Raw genomic sequence first — 16,578 nt, forward strand, 5'->3', positions numbered from 1 at the left:
CCACATTTATAATATTTAAGGTTCAGTGTTCAGCAAAAAATCCTTTGAATCTCAGATATTCCTCCCACAGACAATATTACAACTTCTACCTGTATCCTACTTGCTGTCATGAATGTTGTTTAATAAATGAATGGAAAATTAATGACAAAGCCTTATAATAATAAACATAATATACATTAGAAAAAGGAAACGTGTAAAATATGAAGGTAAAACTGTTCATTTTCCTTTATTATTTGTTGCTCTTTGTTTGATTTTAACATACAAAAATCATACACGGCACACTGGCATGCATCCTATGAGAGATGTCCCGTCCCTTGATCATACGCATGCGCTGTGTTGTTCCGAGTCACATGACAGCTAGGTTCCGTTTCCTCACAGCAGCTACAGTACGGTGAGTTTCTGTTGAGTGTTTTCAAGGTGTTTGAGTCTCTTAAATGGACAGCCAGCTCTTTAGACTGAACACAGGGACCGAAACATCTCTCTGAAAGCCTCCACTCAGCACAGCCGCTCATAAAAACCGATCTTGGAAACGTTAGCAGACAAAACTCGGCCGAGAGCACAGCGGTGCAGGAAGCGCCCACTTTAGCTTTAGCTGGGGATACACTTTTCTTTTAACTCAGTTTGGGTTCTCCACAGACAACATTCAGCATGCCATCACCTTTAACTGTGCAGCTATATCAGGGCTGTTTGCCTCCATACAGTTTTGAAGTTCATTATTAAAGACCTTACCTTGTCGATTCAGTTTCAGACTTAATTTGTCCCACATTAAACATTATGCAGTCTTATGCCCTGTTACGGAGGAAAGCAGTCCAGTTCCTTAAGTTGCCAGAATTTTTTATAATAAGCAGTGTTGAGGTGGAGTACAATTTTGAGTTACACGTACTATTTCTACTATATTTTAGTAGTAAGTTTTTATGTAAACAGCAGCTCAACCCTTTACAAACACAGCACAGAGCAGCTGACTGATACACACAGGCGGTGCTTAACAATATGATTTATGAGGAATAATTGATGAATGTGCAGCCATTAGTAATATAGCGTACAGTATGTTGCCATTCATCAGTGAGTCACCGCAGATTAATCAAGAAATGACCCAGAATACGTTCTCCTGCCCAGTGTCATCTCAATCATGTGCACATGAGCATGGGATTAGCTCTGGGGTTAATGTGATTCTGACTGTAAATTCTTCTTGTGACTTGTAAAAGAAATTGTTCAATAATTACATGAATTGATAAAAAGTGTTCTTGGCACATCGTGATAGTGTTTCTGACAGCATAAAAGGTCGTACCATCACAGATTAATCTGAATATAGTCTTTGAACATGTGCAGCGCTAACTTTACTGTGGGAAACAAAAACATTTTTATATTATGAAACCATGCATCTCCATCTTTTGTGATTTTGAATTTTAGATTAAGATTAAAGTGTGCCTCTTTTTTTTTAATCTCTTGTACATTTGACATATTGCCTACTCTTAATACTGTTCATCTTTGCAGCTTATATTGAGTATTTCTGCACCTCTGCACAGGTTTTTAATCCATAAACAGTACATATGTTTTATTTTTTATATATTTTTTTAGGGATGCACGATATTATCCTCACGTTATCGGTATCGGCCGATATTGGCTTAAAAATGAACTATCGGATATCGGCCAACACGCCGATATCCACCGATATAATTAAACAATAAAATAATGGGCTGCTGCATACTTGATTAAATGCCCGACCTCGGCGCAATGTCCCCGGCGCGAAGAACACCTGCGTGGCGCAGCGTGATGACGTCACGTGTGTCTACCTGCAGCATGAGAGAGTTAGAAGCCAAAATGTCCGTGGTGTGGAAGTTTTTCAAAGTGTCCGAAATAGAGAGCAAAACTGCTATTTGCAATGACTGCTCAGTTCGGTGATGCGAGGAGGAGCCAAGGCAAAGTCTTTCAACACTGCAAACTTGATTAACCATCTCAAGACCCGTCACCCCGACCGTTGTAACAAATGTGATAAGAGTATCACCATTATACTGTGCGCTAATTCCAATACAGAAGGGAGTTGATGATCTCTGCAATTAGGTGTGCGGGAAAAAAATATCGGTATCGGTAATCGGCCAAATGAGTTGTAAAATATCGGCATATCGGATATCGGCAAAAAATCCAATATCATGCATCCCTAATTTTTTTTATAATTCTGTAATATAATTGTAATTTTTTAAATATTTATCTTACATCACCTCCATGTTTTTGCTCTGTGCTTATTGTGTGCACCATCAGACCAACACACAGTCCTTGTAATGTATAAAGTATTTCAGCCGGAAACCCTAACCTGATTCTGAGAAAATCCAAAATAAGTAATTAAAGTAAAGTCCTCTAATTGTCAAAAAAAGTTCATTGCCTAAAGGTTAAAAGTGTTTTCTTTTGTTTTGCTTATAAAAGTGGACAATTTGAATATCTGTGGTCTTCTCGGTACATTAACATAGACTTGAATCTTACTTGGACCCTTCTGCTGTCCTCATGTATAATACCAGTGTTGACAGAGAAGGGACCGTGTGTTCTAGCAGTGATTCATAAAATCTCTTGTTATTTTGAGTGGGTGGCCTGGTGAGGTAATCACCAGTTTTTACAGTCTGCCCCGTTGCTTGAGGGCACCACATCACAGTGAGTCAACACGAGTAATTCAACAGCACTCATGCATGTAGAGGGAAATGAAGGGCTGCGTGAGCTTGGTCGCAGTTTAATTCACTGTGGAACGACGTGTTCGCAGACTTTTTTCTTAAGATTGACTCTACCTGTGCCGTGTAAGCAGATCACGTAACCACTGAGCCGTCCTGAGGATTACATCAAAACAGGAAATGGGTGATGCAGATTTTAATTTTTTCTAACTACTCTTGTTGTTCTTGTACAACAGGTGAGGAGGATGAGCTCAGGCAATGGGACCAGGAGGAAATCCGGCAAGCTGCATTTTAACAACACGCTGGCATTGGACCAGGAAACACAGACTGAGATTCAAGGTCTTTTCAGTAAAGTAAGAACCTATTTGAAACCGGCCAATGGGGAGTGGTGCCTCCCCGACCCGAATGCTGCTCTCAGCCACTCTGTGGAGGAGCACTGTCGCCTGCAGGACCTGAAGCTTTCCTTAAATGCTGTAAAGAACCAGCTCAGTGACAAGAACGTGCAAGTCTGGCATCAGCACACCAACTCCACAAACCGAGCTGGGAAGGTGATCGCAGCCGTACGTTCTGCTGCCGGCGCCGAGATCTGCACTCAAGCATGGTGCAAGTTCTTTGAGATCCTGGGATCCTTCAACCTTCTTCCAGGGGAGGCTCTTCAAAATGGAGAGCTGAACACAGTCCACCTGTGTGAGGCTCCAGGGGCCTTTATAACCGCTCTGAACCACTACTTCAAAACCAGCGAGTCCACACGCTACTGCGACTGGAGCTGGGCCGCCAACACGCTCAACCCGTACCACGAGGCCAACGGAGGAAGCACGACCATCGCAGATGATCGGTTGATTGCTAACACGCTGCCCTGGTGGTTCTTTGGCTCAGATAACACAGGCAACATCATGCTGCAGAAGCATCTGCTGGAGCTGCAGGCGTTTGTGGCCAACATGCGCAGAGTGGATTTGGTGACAGCAGATGGAAGTTTTGACTGTCAGGAGAACCCGGACGAGCAGGAGGCGCTGGTGGCGTCGCTGCATTACTGTGAGGCCACAGCTGCACTGCTGCTCCTCAGCCCCGGTGGCTCCTTTGTACTGAAAATGTTCACTCTGTATGAACACTCCTCGGTCTGCTTACTTTACCTGCTGAACTGCTGTTTCCGCTCCGTCAACGTCTTTAAACCTGCCACCAGCAAGGCGGGAAACTCGGAGGTCTATGTTGTGTGTCTGAACTATGACGGAAAGGAAGCTTTGAGGCCTCTGCTCTCAAAACTGATCCGTAACTACGGACCAAACATGGCTGACCAAGAGGCACTTTTCCCAAACTCACTTGTCCCAGAGTCGTTTCTGAAACAGCACAAAGAAGTGTGCTTGTACTTCCACACACTGCAGGTGGGGACCATCACAGAAAATCTGCGACTGTTTAAAGGAATGAGCTCAGAGCAGAGGCAGCGTCTGGACTACATCAGGGACTGTACAGCTCAGGAATACCTGCAGCGCTTCCGGGTAGGTCTTGAACTTGTCATAGTATTGAGCCACAGAGTTGCTGAAAAAGCACATTTACCTTGAGGTCAATGTTGCAGCTGTTGTAGAGGTTTTAATCATCACAGGTCATCAGCAGAAGGAGTTTGCCCAGTTGTCATTGAGCTCTTAATGTTCAGCTTGTTTTTCTGAGCACTTAAGGCCCTTTCTGTCCATGTTGGCCTAAAAATGGATAAATGAATCAATAATTAATAAAAGAAACTCATTCTAGAGGGGAAACATGGCACTTCGGGCCTCCAGTTAAGTTCAGTTTTAGAGTCCTTTATAAAGTGTAGTTTTCCACTGAGAAATATGGGCAGAAGTGCAGTGTAGATTCTACATACCTGACCATAACATACGTATCATCAACTGAACTCAGACCCAAAGAGAACAAGGTCTGATCATAGCCAAGTCCAAAAGTAGTCACCCTCTGCTTCTAAACCAGTTTGAGTTAAACGTACCCTCAGCCATAGCAGAAGCTTAAACTGCTGTACAGTAAAAAATCAATTTAAATTCCTTATTATATGTAACCAAGAAAGCAACGTATAAGGAGCTTCTTCTTGTATATGTTTAGTGGTTTCGCGTGTTTAATGACACAGAATAATCGATCACACTTGTCCATTTATTTTTAGCCAAGCTGGCGGCATGGCTCGAGGCATGGCAGTGTTTTATACTAATTAACCAATATAAGCAGGCTAACATGCTACACTAATATGAGGAACATGGCAAACACACAGACTGTATATAAGTAGGGGACTTAGCCTGTTTAAAATACGAAGACAGTGCTGAAGTGCCTGAAATGTGCATTATTTCTTATGACCACGTTAGCATGCTGACTTAAGTTGTGGCTACATCAGCCTCACACAGCAGCTCACATGGCTCAAACTCTCAGTATTATATGTTGATTAGCCAATTAGTTTAACATACACACAATCATTGCCCCTAGTTGAATCTTAGTTTGGGATCATTCTCATTCTCACCTGTGACCTGTGTTTGCAAAAAAATGACTTTTAATAAACCATCACTTAATGCAAGTATTAAATATTCTCTGTAGACGCTGTATTGTCTGATAAACATTCTTGTTCTACTTGTTATCCAACATTGGTCTCTGTGTGCAGGTGAGCTTCCTTCCCAGGAGTCGGTGGATCTCTCGTAACACAGTGAGTCCCGCCTGCTGCAGCGTCTCAGCGGGCCGACCTCTGGGACAGAAGAAGCAAACAGGCTCTTTCAATGAGCGCAGGGAATTGCAGACCCTGAGCTGGAGAGAGCGCATCAAGAGGGGTTGCCATGCCACAGAGATTAAGAGACACCGCACTGAGGCCGGTGGGATGGGCTGCGTGCTGGAGGGACCCCTGACTGAGTCTCAGGTGGATTCATGGTACGTTATCGTCGGGGCTGCACTGCCTGAAGTCAGAAACTCTCCAGTCTGTGATGGAGGCTTGTTAAACCACCTGAATGAAGCCCTGATGGACTCAGCAGTAGACTGGACTCGCACTCCTCCCTGTGGGTCTTGTAACGTGGTCTCCACGGCTTCCATCTTGTCTGAAGTTGCAGGTCTTTGCGTCTTCACACGCGACAGTGAAGGAAACAATAAGAAAAGACAGTGTCTGGTGTTTGGCAGTCGCTCTGTGTGGGGCGCCTGTGAAAGCCAACTTGAGGATTTAGTCTTAACATTTTCTGCAGAACCTTTGTTTCCTCAAAGAGGCTGCATCACGCTGCACGACGGGGAGCCGCTGTACCAGCAGCAGCTCTTAGCTTGTGTTGTGTTCTCCCTGCAGACCCTGAACTCTGGGGATGCTCTGCTGCTGCCGTTGTTCTCTGCCCTCACCCGAGTTACCGCAGCTGTTGTGCTCTGCCTGCATGTGTGTTTTCGCTCCGTCACATTCAGGTGTCCTCCACCTTCAGGCGTAGTCGGGACCGTTCTTGTGTGTGTCGGCTTCTGCCCTGAAGCTGCTGCACAAATACTCCCTGTTCTCACTGAAGTCCATGACTGCATGGGTCAGCTGTTAAAAGGGGAGCAGGACTCGGGTGAAAACCTGCCGGCTGGGTGTGAAAGACAGGTGCTGCAGTTTGTTCCCATGGAGGCGCTGCTCACAGGAGGACTGACTGAGTTCCTGTGGACCATGAACTCTGAAATCATCCAGCAGAAGCTTCATTTGCTCGTGCAATCATAGCAAAGTCAGCAGACTGTTCAACCTCATGAGCTACCAGCAGTTCGTCACTCGCCAGTTTTGATATGAAAAGTAGCAGAACCAGAGATACCATCTTTTTTATCCAATGCATTTGCTTTTCTTTTAAAAACCTAGTGCCTACGTTACCCACAATGCAACTCATCCAGTTTGATCCTGAAACTTGGGTGTGGTATGCTATAAGCATGAGAGGAGGAATGGCCGGTAAAGTCACTGCTCTACAATTTTAGAGATTTTTAATTTCAAACTTTTGGTTTTCAAACACAACTGATGATGACTCAAGTGACATCACATGAGGCAATTTATCAGCCTTCTCGCAGCTCCCTCTGGAGCCACAGAAGCCTTTATGCAACTTTTTCAAATATGCAGTACTACTCCACGTCACCTGTTCACAGAGATGGTTTTAAACTGTTGTTTTCTATGTATCACACTGTTTTCAGTGCTTTTATTTATTAAGGATTCTTCAGTGGCTGAAATGATGTATTGGATCCAGTATCTAAGGCATATTTCAGGGGATTGCTATAATGTAGAAACAAAATAATTTACTTTTAAAGGATGGTGTCATGTCGGCAAAGTTTTAAATAATATGTGGCAGATAATGTTGGCCATGTAGGCTCATAACAGATATATTGGTATCTGCATATAGTGTATGTCTGCTGATGAGTGCTTTGAAATTACTCTACAGAAATGGTGAAATTATGTTCATTTACAAACAGTGTCTAAATTCCATTATTTGTCTTCCAGAGAATATAAAATGTCCTGCTCAGTCCAAATAGTCACAAAATATAAATATATATATATACAGTATATATCACTTTATACCCGTATATACCTGTACATCCCAGAAGAAGTTCATCATGTATGTGCTAAAATGAGATGAATTAAAAATAAGTGCAGATTAGAACCTTACAAGCAGATGATATTAACATTGAACTACAGCCAATTACACGTCACCTACCCTTGAAACTAGCCAACCACAACCCTTACTACCAGATTTAGCCATTTAGCTCCTGTTAGCTTGAGCAGAAACCACATTAAAATGATTCTAAATCAGCGAGGCTATCCAACTTCTGTTATAGGCAAACACAAAACACAGAGTAACTACTACTCTGCTCTTTTTATTTACTTAGTTTTTTAAGCAGGCTAACTCGCTAGTCAGGCTCGTGGGTTTGCTTATGACTCAACATTAAAATGAAGGGACAGTCTTATTGTCAGCAGCTAACGTCCAGAGTTTCCAGAACCATATTTTAAATGGATGGATGTTCCTCAGAAAGAGAAACACAACTGTGTGAAGATCAAACACAAAGACAAACTTTCAGTGCATAAAAATGCTAATTACTTTCAGTGCTTGATCAACAGAAGTCATCCGTGACTAAACTCACTGAGGATTTTAAGGAGGTTGAATAAACAACAGTGGAAGCCTCCGCTCCAAACCTCCTGTCAGTCACAGATGGTTTGTGTTAAACTCACATCACAGAGGCCCTGGAGTTTTACCCTGAAGTGCCTGTTGTCTTCTACAACACATTATTTCATTTCAGGATGTCAGGGATCTTTGTGTCTGTCTGCCATCACGCAGCTGATGGCCAACCAATTACTCTGCATTTAATTTTTTTTTTTTTGTGTCTAACTTTCTATAAAAGTACAGCCTGTGCTCAGTGAGGTGTTTTATACAGCATGAGCTTGATAAGTAGGGAGCTGCTGAGAAATGAAACATGCTTATACATAGATTATATAACAAATGCTGCATTTGTATTTTTTGTTTTTATTTTGTTTTAATATCACCAGTGTGATCATGGAGTTTATTTTCTTACAAAAAGAATAAACATATGTTCTAATGAATGACACAAAATCTAAGTTATTTGGTTTCTGGAAAAATCTGAAAATTCTCACTTTTATCTTCCGATTCTGTCTCAGAAACAAAACTATAACACTTCCTCGCAGTCATCTTAGTCTGTAATGTTCATTCACACTGTAAACAACACAGCTGGATGATAACTGGAGTGACGACTTTTAAATTCTTATTACAACAAATAATCGATTAGTTGTCAACTTAAATAATTACCAACAGTTTTGATCATTGTTTATTCGGTAATTCGAGTAATTTTTGGAGGGGAAAAAAAAAGTCAAAATTTCAGATTCCTGTATGTCAACATTTCCTGGTTATTTTGTCCTCTTTGACAGTTATCTTTGTTTAAGACAAAAAATTATATCTGGGTACGTCATGTTAGGCTTTTAGAAACTATGATCGGTTTTCCCCAAACTTTCTGATATGTGGACCAAACTACTTATGAATCTATCAAGAAAATAATCTGCTGATTAATCTGCAATTAAAATAATTTTCAGGATCAGCCATAGTACTCATGTTTATGTTGGTAACCGCTCAGACTCTGAATAGAGCCTCCTCACCAGTGTTCGTCCATGATTGTGGCTCAAGGAATAGTGTGATTATAATCTGTGTATCTGTTATTGTCAGATACCTGCCCTATTGTGTGCCCTGTCTATCTTATTCACTGACTCACACCACAGACTTGCTCAACCTCCATTATCAGCTGATTTTATAACACTACAGTGCCTGCAGATGAAGCTGATACTTTCAATCGTATTACGTAAAAACCCTGATTTTCTGTGAAGAGGGAGAAGAATCTGAGTTTGTGGGTCATCCAGTCAGAATCCTCACATTCAGCACCTGATGATGAAAAACTGAGCAGATGTTGGAAGTTAAAATGGAAATGATCCTATCTGCTGTAGTTGCACATGAGGGGTCACAAACAGCACTTGGTTTATGTGTGTGCTAACGATAGAACTAGCCAGGAAGTCATATCAACTACAACCAAAATACATGCTAACAACCTACAATCTCCCTACATCTTCAGCGTTAACGTATGTTCAGTGACTGCACATACTTACCTTTACTTAGTGGCTATGCCACCGGGAGCAATTTGGGGTTCAGTGTCTTGCCCAAGGACACTTCTACATGTAGCCTAAGGGAGCTGGGGATCAAACCTCCGACCTTCCGATTGAAAGACAACCAACTCTACCACTGAGCCACAGCCACCCCCAATCTAGAGATGACTCTGTTTAATGGCAGTGTGATTTTTGTTTCCCTTCAGGCCAGTTCTAATAAAGGTCAGTTTTTTGGCTGGAACGCTGGAAACACCCCTATCAAACAAAACTGACCTAATGTAACCTTATGGGTTTTTTGTTGTTGTTTTTTATACGTGCGTGTGCTCTCACGTTATTGTAGATTACAGTTGAAAATGGGTTCAGAGAGTAAAGCATCTCCACTAATCTGTCTGTCTCCATGGAAACCCCCTCACAATCAACACAAACAGACAAATTCATAGAAATTGGTGAATTAAGAGATTTTTTTCCCTCCTTGTTCTTTACAAAAAGCAAATAAAAGTCATACAATGAGTCTCTTTCAATGGTGTGTGTGTGTGTGTGAGAGAGATTGAGTGAGTGTGACTGGGATGTATTGTATACCAGGAATGTAATCTCTCCACAGTGCAATACAATATTCCTTTGTCACCACTCTGTCCTTTCCAAATATTAACACACACATACACACACACACACACACACACACACACACATACAGAAGCAAATCTATATTTACATCACTGCAGCTGATGGCTACAGTACAATCTGTGAGGATGAAGTGATCGGATGTTGAACTTGTGAACTCTGATATGGACTCGCTTTGACTTTATTCAGAGGGGACACAAAAGAGATTTTCTCAGTTTATGTTGGATTAAAGTTAATCTCCTATTTTGTAAAAGGTTGCTGACCTACAATACTGCTTAAAAATAGTAGATATCATTGATACGGGCACAGATGAAATGAACTAGCAGGTTGGTTTGAATCCACTGACAGAGAAGGAAACGCATAATAATGTATCAGATAAATATTGAAATAAATAAACCAGGCATCACAGCACAGTAACACTGTCAGTGAATTTGACAAAATGCTGTAAAGCTCAACAACAGCAGTGATTTTTGTCTGATACAAATATTGTTTCATACGTTTTTTTGTCTTCACATCACTGCTGAGCGAAGCCCCGCCACATGTCTCTGCTGTCTACAGAGAGAAGATGTTGACGGATCAGGTGAAGTGAAACTCTCGTTATGTAACAATAATAATGCAGCAGGAATAAACTCGTGAGGAGGAGAGTTGTCTTCCCAGCGGAGCAGCGTGTGTGTTCAACAGAGGAATTCAGCTCAGTCAGTCAAATGTCTCTCAGTGATCACATTTTATAGGGAAGCTGTCGGCGTGTTAGTCTCGCTTTGAAACTACAGTCTCTGTTTAAGAGAGAAATAAAACAGGGTTGCAGCAAAGAACGTATTAACATCCCTCAAAACATCCGCATGACAAAATGACGAGCAGCATTATAAGCCTTATAATTAAACTTGTAAGGTGTTTAGTGCAGCTTTGTACGGACCTCTCTGTACCTACTATTCATTTGTTTGCTGCTGCAGGATTATACCACTTTAAAAATAATAAAGCCTAGTTCAAGTCAAATTTTCTATTCTTCATTTTGGGACCTGAATCAAATGGTAAAGGAAGAGTTTTACTATTTGAGAAATACACTCATTCTCTATGGGAAAGAGCTCATTAGCTTAGCTTAGCAAAAAGGCTGAAACCGCTGGTAGGTTATATTTTGTCCATCAGAGAGAAAGAGGTTAGCTGTTTTGTGGCGTTTTCATCCTTTATACTAATTTAAGAATACCAGCTGCTGCTCCAGCTTCATATTAAACAGACTGATTTAAAATCGCTATTAATGCTCTCATCAAACTATCATAAGAGAAATGGCAAACTAGTCACCATATTAACACAGCAGCCATTTATTTACCTTTGTCAGTATACTCAGTACTCGGTTTTAAATAATGTTATAATTGGACATCAGGACGTTTGATAACCATAAAGTAGACAATGGCAGACAGTGGACGTTAGCATTCAATCAACTCCTAGCGAGCGTTACAGTTAGCTAGCTTAGAAAATGAACAAGGGAGCTTCACTCACTCCCTCACCAGTGTGGTGAAAAACTCACCCAGAACTTTCAAAGGTTTGTTTTCTTGTTTCTTGTTTGCTTTGATACGAACTGAGGTCAACCTCTTAGTTGGGACTGGCGCCCTCATGAACACCCGCACCTGAACCTTACTCCACCATGCGTTGGCAATGTGGACTGTACCAAGTGGGACTTTGGGATGGGGGACGATGCAACGTTTTATCTTATATATTTTGTTTATAACCAGCCGTAGCAAGGTTAACCCTTACTGAATGAATATGTTGAAGAGTAATTGTAAATTTTAATGCCTAAATAGAAAAATTGTTGTCAAATATTTTAAATAACTTCAACAGTCTATTTAACTTGACCCTTTCTCATAGCAATGTGGTTTGACCAGGAAGTATTTAAAGCTGTTGTTTTACCTGCCTTTCCTTGTTGTCTGTTGGCTGGGGACCACCCTTTTAGTAAGTTTCATTACTAAAGTAAGGTTTGTAATGATGCTGTTTTTGGATGTCTGCTAAATGCTAAGAAGCCCCTGGTCGGTTATTGTGGTTCCCCAAAGCTCCCAGTGTTGCTGCTCTACATTTTGATTAACAAGGTTTGTACAAATCTGTACCCTAATGACATTCCCATCAGCCTCAGCTGTACTTTGTATTTAGTGCTAATAAGCAAATATTTCAGTGCCAATATGCAAAACGGTGAACATAGTAAACATTATACCTGCAGAACCACTCAGAATTGTCATTGTGCTGTTAGCATGTTGATGTTAAAAACTGGCTCAAAGCTGTGCTGTGCTCGAAGCTAGAGGCCTCATGGAGCCACTAGCATGGCTGGCTCTTATTGTTAAAGATTTATACTGATAAATATACTTTTGAGCAGTCATAACTACATGCGATGCAGTAAAATGCGTATGAAGCTGCACGTTTAGGATGACAGAAATGTTTCAGTTCCAATTAGATGAAGAAAGAGTCGAAATAAACACACGACTAAGCAATCACAGTGAACATCTGCTCTCTGTCACAGCGACACTGCAGCGACACAAACAAGTCGCTCTCTCTCCTCCTGCAGCTGTTGTCTGATGACAAACCCTCTTTGTCTCTTACAGACGAAAGATGGATCATCTGCAAAACAGAGAAGACGGATCAATCTCTGAATTAGAAAAAGAGATATGAGACATGTCACATCTGGTGTGCTAGACACGAACAATACTTTTACAGTTTAAACAGGGGATATGAAGAAATATATAATATATAATATCCCCTGGAGAGTAGCTGGTGAAGTTACTGTCATGGCTTAAGGCTTTTAAAATTTACTGCCCAAAGCAAAGCCTTCTGAGCTCTGCTGAACAGTCAGTGATAGTGAAGGAGCTCAGCTATTTTCTGCAGTATTAGAGGAAATGTGGAAATGGGAAATACTGAGAGGAGCGTAGATAAGAAAAGGGAAACTGTAAAGATGTAATCCTGCCGAACTGTTGACCTGAAATCGAATCAAATAAGATAACATTCCTGCTGCAGAAAATGTATGGAGTGATAACTATATACTGTGCTGTATATAATTTAAATCCTGGAGACCTTACTGAAAGAAAATATGCAGTTGTAAAATACAAAGAAGGGAGGCGTTAATTAATGCAACTTTTATTTGAGTTAGAGCTGGTTTTACATGAGGTGGTACACTGTTTAGGTGTCTGTAGGGAAAAATTAAAAAGTCATCACAGGAGAAAAGAGGGATTTGGGGTCACAAATCTTTCAGCCTGGCAGCTGTTTTCAACTCATAAACAACAACAACCAATTAACCTCTGACACCCGGCCAGAATTGGAGTGTCAATGCTTGTCGATTCTTGGAAATATTGCAGTTTAGTTCCTGTTCTAATGGCTGCTTTTATGGATCGAGTATGTAAATCATGTTCCATAGTGTGAGATTTATTGCCGAAGCACAATGGTCTTTGGTCTTGTCTTCTTAAAATGCTAATGAGTTTAACTCTCATATCTGGCACTCCTGCACAGTCGTGTGCAGAGAGGCAGCAGTCGGGAATGCAGGTCATGAACAGGGATGTACAACCTCTGTCATACATGTGCTTTCTGTCTGATGCACAAAATGCTCAGGTCAGTCTGTTTTCTTAATGTGTGATCCTGAACTAAAACCTAATTACATGTATCCACGATGACCTCCAATTGGCATTATTACACTTGATGTGATGTATAGTATTAACTTGAAAATTTTCTGAATATTTGAGTCATTATTTATCCATATTTGGATACAACCTGAGACAATACCTCGGTACGAACCATCAGCAAAACTGCTGTTTACATTTTTCAGAGTTCCTGCTAATATGGAATACAATACAAGATATAATGGCCTATTGAAATGTACTAGTATCATAGGATCAAAAGAGAAACTGTATGATCCATAAATTACTATCCCTGAACAAAAACTTTCACGTTTTTCACATTAAGCCGAACATTCCCATCTTACACACTCCTCTGCATCACAATGCCATCGTCTTCATTCACTGATGTAGACATGTTACATAACCCTGCAGATAACAGCACATCAGCTCTTTCTGTTCAGGATTTTAGCAGTGGTTCAGTATGAACTAATTCTCATATTGATCCGTTTTGCACAGAGGAACCTGAATCTTCTATCAAAGGGTAAAAGCCTGACTTGAGATCAGATTGTTGTTTTAAGTGAATGGAGGAGGGATTATTTTAACTCCATTGATTTTCGCTGCAGCTCAACGTGAGATTTCAGCTGAACTGAAGGATTTTCATACCCAGCTTTAATCCTCTGCTTAATCATACTTTCAAGGACTGTTTGGGAACAGAAATGATTTTGCTGATGCAACTTTAAATGTAGGTTGTTGGTCGTTAGGAAGAAGTGACCTGAGTATGACTGTATAATGAAAGCAGTGTTTATGACAGACAAATGCCTCTACTAACTGCACGTGTGTAATTTCACCTTTTGTAGACAGATACTTAGGTGGATTTAATCATATTAAATGGAGGTAATGGACGATTGCACAAGTCTGAAAGGCCACTGAAAATAAATATGTTGCATTCATCTTTTACAAAAGCTTTCTGATGACATTCTGTGTAAATTTGCGTATTTCTCTGCCAGGATTGGGAATTTTTTTTATGTAGCTAACAGCCTGGTCTCTACTCAGAGCCAACAGCTCGCACTTTGAGCTCATTTCATTCATCATTTTGTGTCCAAAATAAAAACACTATGAAGCCAAACCTTCACATGTGCAGCGGCCAAAATGGTTAGTGTGTGAAGCTGCTGAGAGTCTGTTTGGTCACACATGTTAGCCAACAGAGTGGCAGCTGGATTATGTCCCATATGGCTCACATTGGTTTTAGTTTAATTTGACTAATTTGTTTCAACACTTGTAATCACAGGGCCTGGTTGTCGCGACTGTTTTCTCTCTTCTGGTTTGAATAATCACAAATCTCAAAAGATCCCTTAGAAAAAAGAGTGTACAGACATAACCAAACTACCTGCATGGACTGCTGCTGTAACAACATAGATGTCAGCACGCTGATGATGTGGCTGTCTTACACGGAAGCATGAAAAATGGAGATCTATCCTCTTTAGAAGCCAGAGGTCAAGTCTTTTGTGCTAAAGTAGGAGTTTCCACCCAGGGCAGCCAGACAATGTGATTGGTGCGACAGTGGGTTTGCATCCTTGATGGTATTCTTGCTTAACCACCTGACATCAGTGCAGTTTTGATAATGGGTTGGTGGGAAAATGGCAGAATTGTCTTTCATCAGTGAGTCTGTAGCCATGCACAAAACATTTCGCCTTACTGCCTCATTTCATGTTTATTGCAAGAAAATATTGTACTTTCAAGAGGCTCGACCAACCTCTCTTCCGACATCGACCAGCATCATCAATCAATATCAATCTCAGAGAGCCCAGTTGTTGTCGGGATTTAATGCCAGGAGACATCTGCCAGCTGGGAGTTTCTCTTTTGTCTGACATGTTAGAAACTTTCATGTGGATCCATCTATCAGGATATTATCCTTGAGGTTGAGAAACTTTTCACAATCTTGGAGACGACTGCCACTAGAGACAAGATGGCAATAGCTGATAGTTATTTTCTGCTGATGCGTGAGATATCTGATGACATTGGTGCCTGTTATCAAGTTGTCATGTTGACAGGCACAATACAGCTCTGTCCATACAGTTTAATTTCTACCTCATACATGCACATGGGCTTGCGTAGTGTCCCCTCACAACAGTTAAAGAAAGGGCTTTAAGAGTAAATCCTTCATATGTAGTTCTGCCTGCTCACTGATAATGCAGGCCATAGGACCAAAATCAAGCATCCTCTGCACTTGAAATTTGTATCACGTTCTGAAAGTGTTATAAAGTAGTTTAAATGGACCCATGTTTTTGTGGTTGGCTATATTACGTTAGCACTCGGTGCTACTGCATATGCTTTTAGTTCTTTGTAGATCTTTTCAATATCACAGGCAGGGAGGGACACTGAGCTTGGCCAGGCTGGTGATTAAAATAATTTCACAGTCATTTCACAGTAAGCATTTGGCAAATAATGCCTTCATACTTTGTACCCTTTTTCACTTCAAGTTTTGCCGCAAAGAACAGCATTAGGGTGTGCTTTTTGAGGTATTTTACATGGGCTTGAGTTTTATTTAACATCTCGTACTTTAATATAAATGATTTGCTGTTTTTTTTGGCATTAACAGTAAATATAGGAAAAATCTGTGAAATCTCTTTTTTTTTTAACAGTGTATATATTTAATGCATCCGTCTCTCTCCCGTTCTTTGCTTGAAGGCACATCGATGGACGACTGTTCAACCCGCTGAGCTGAATTGACTCAATAAAAGGGATTGCTGGACAGGGGGAGGGGAGGAGGGGGGCTGCAGAGGGCACAAATCAGGCCTCGGGGACACTTGTTGTTGGCATTCAATATGTACACACACACATCAACACGTACACACACACATCAACACAGCCACACACAACCCACCCCTGTGAGGATATGTTTGCTCAGGTATACATGCTGCACTTTTATATGTGCATGTGGGGGTGCTTGTTGCGCTTCAGTGCATTTGTTTATAGAGGGCTGTCAACACACAATGATTCATCACAGCCCTGAGCTCCAGTGCTTAGAGGTCTCTCCCCTCTGTGCTCGTGTGATCCATGTTTGTCCGCACAGATTCATTTCTCCTCCCAAAAAACACACATGATGGAGAGC

At 41.1% G+C, this 16,578-nt stretch overlaps 1 protein-coding gene across 1 annotated transcript; it reads left to right on the top strand.

Annotated features, from left to right (window-relative positions):
• The first annotated feature begins 372 nt into the window (after positions 1-372).
• cmtr2 (cap methyltransferase 2) lies at positions 373-8,114 on the top strand. The gene is made up of 3 exons (XM_069661119.1): positions 373-391; positions 2,894-4,150; positions 5,284-8,114. The coding sequence occupies exons 2-3, from the start codon at positions 2,903-2,905 to the stop codon at positions 6,337-6,339; spliced, it is 2,304 nt and encodes a 767-aa protein (XP_069517220.1). The 5' UTR covers positions 373-391; positions 2,894-2,902; the 3' UTR covers positions 6,340-8,114.
• Positions 8,115-16,578: the final 8,464 nt, after the last annotated feature.

Source organism: Semicossyphus pulcher, unplaced genomic scaffold, assembly GCF_022749685.1.
Source record: "Semicossyphus pulcher isolate SPU_LCO1_2020_fin unplaced genomic scaffold, fSemPul1.0.p SCAF_1, whole genome shotgun sequence".
Taxonomy (NCBI): domain Eukaryota; kingdom Metazoa; phylum Chordata; class Actinopteri; order Labriformes; family Labridae; genus Semicossyphus; species Semicossyphus pulcher.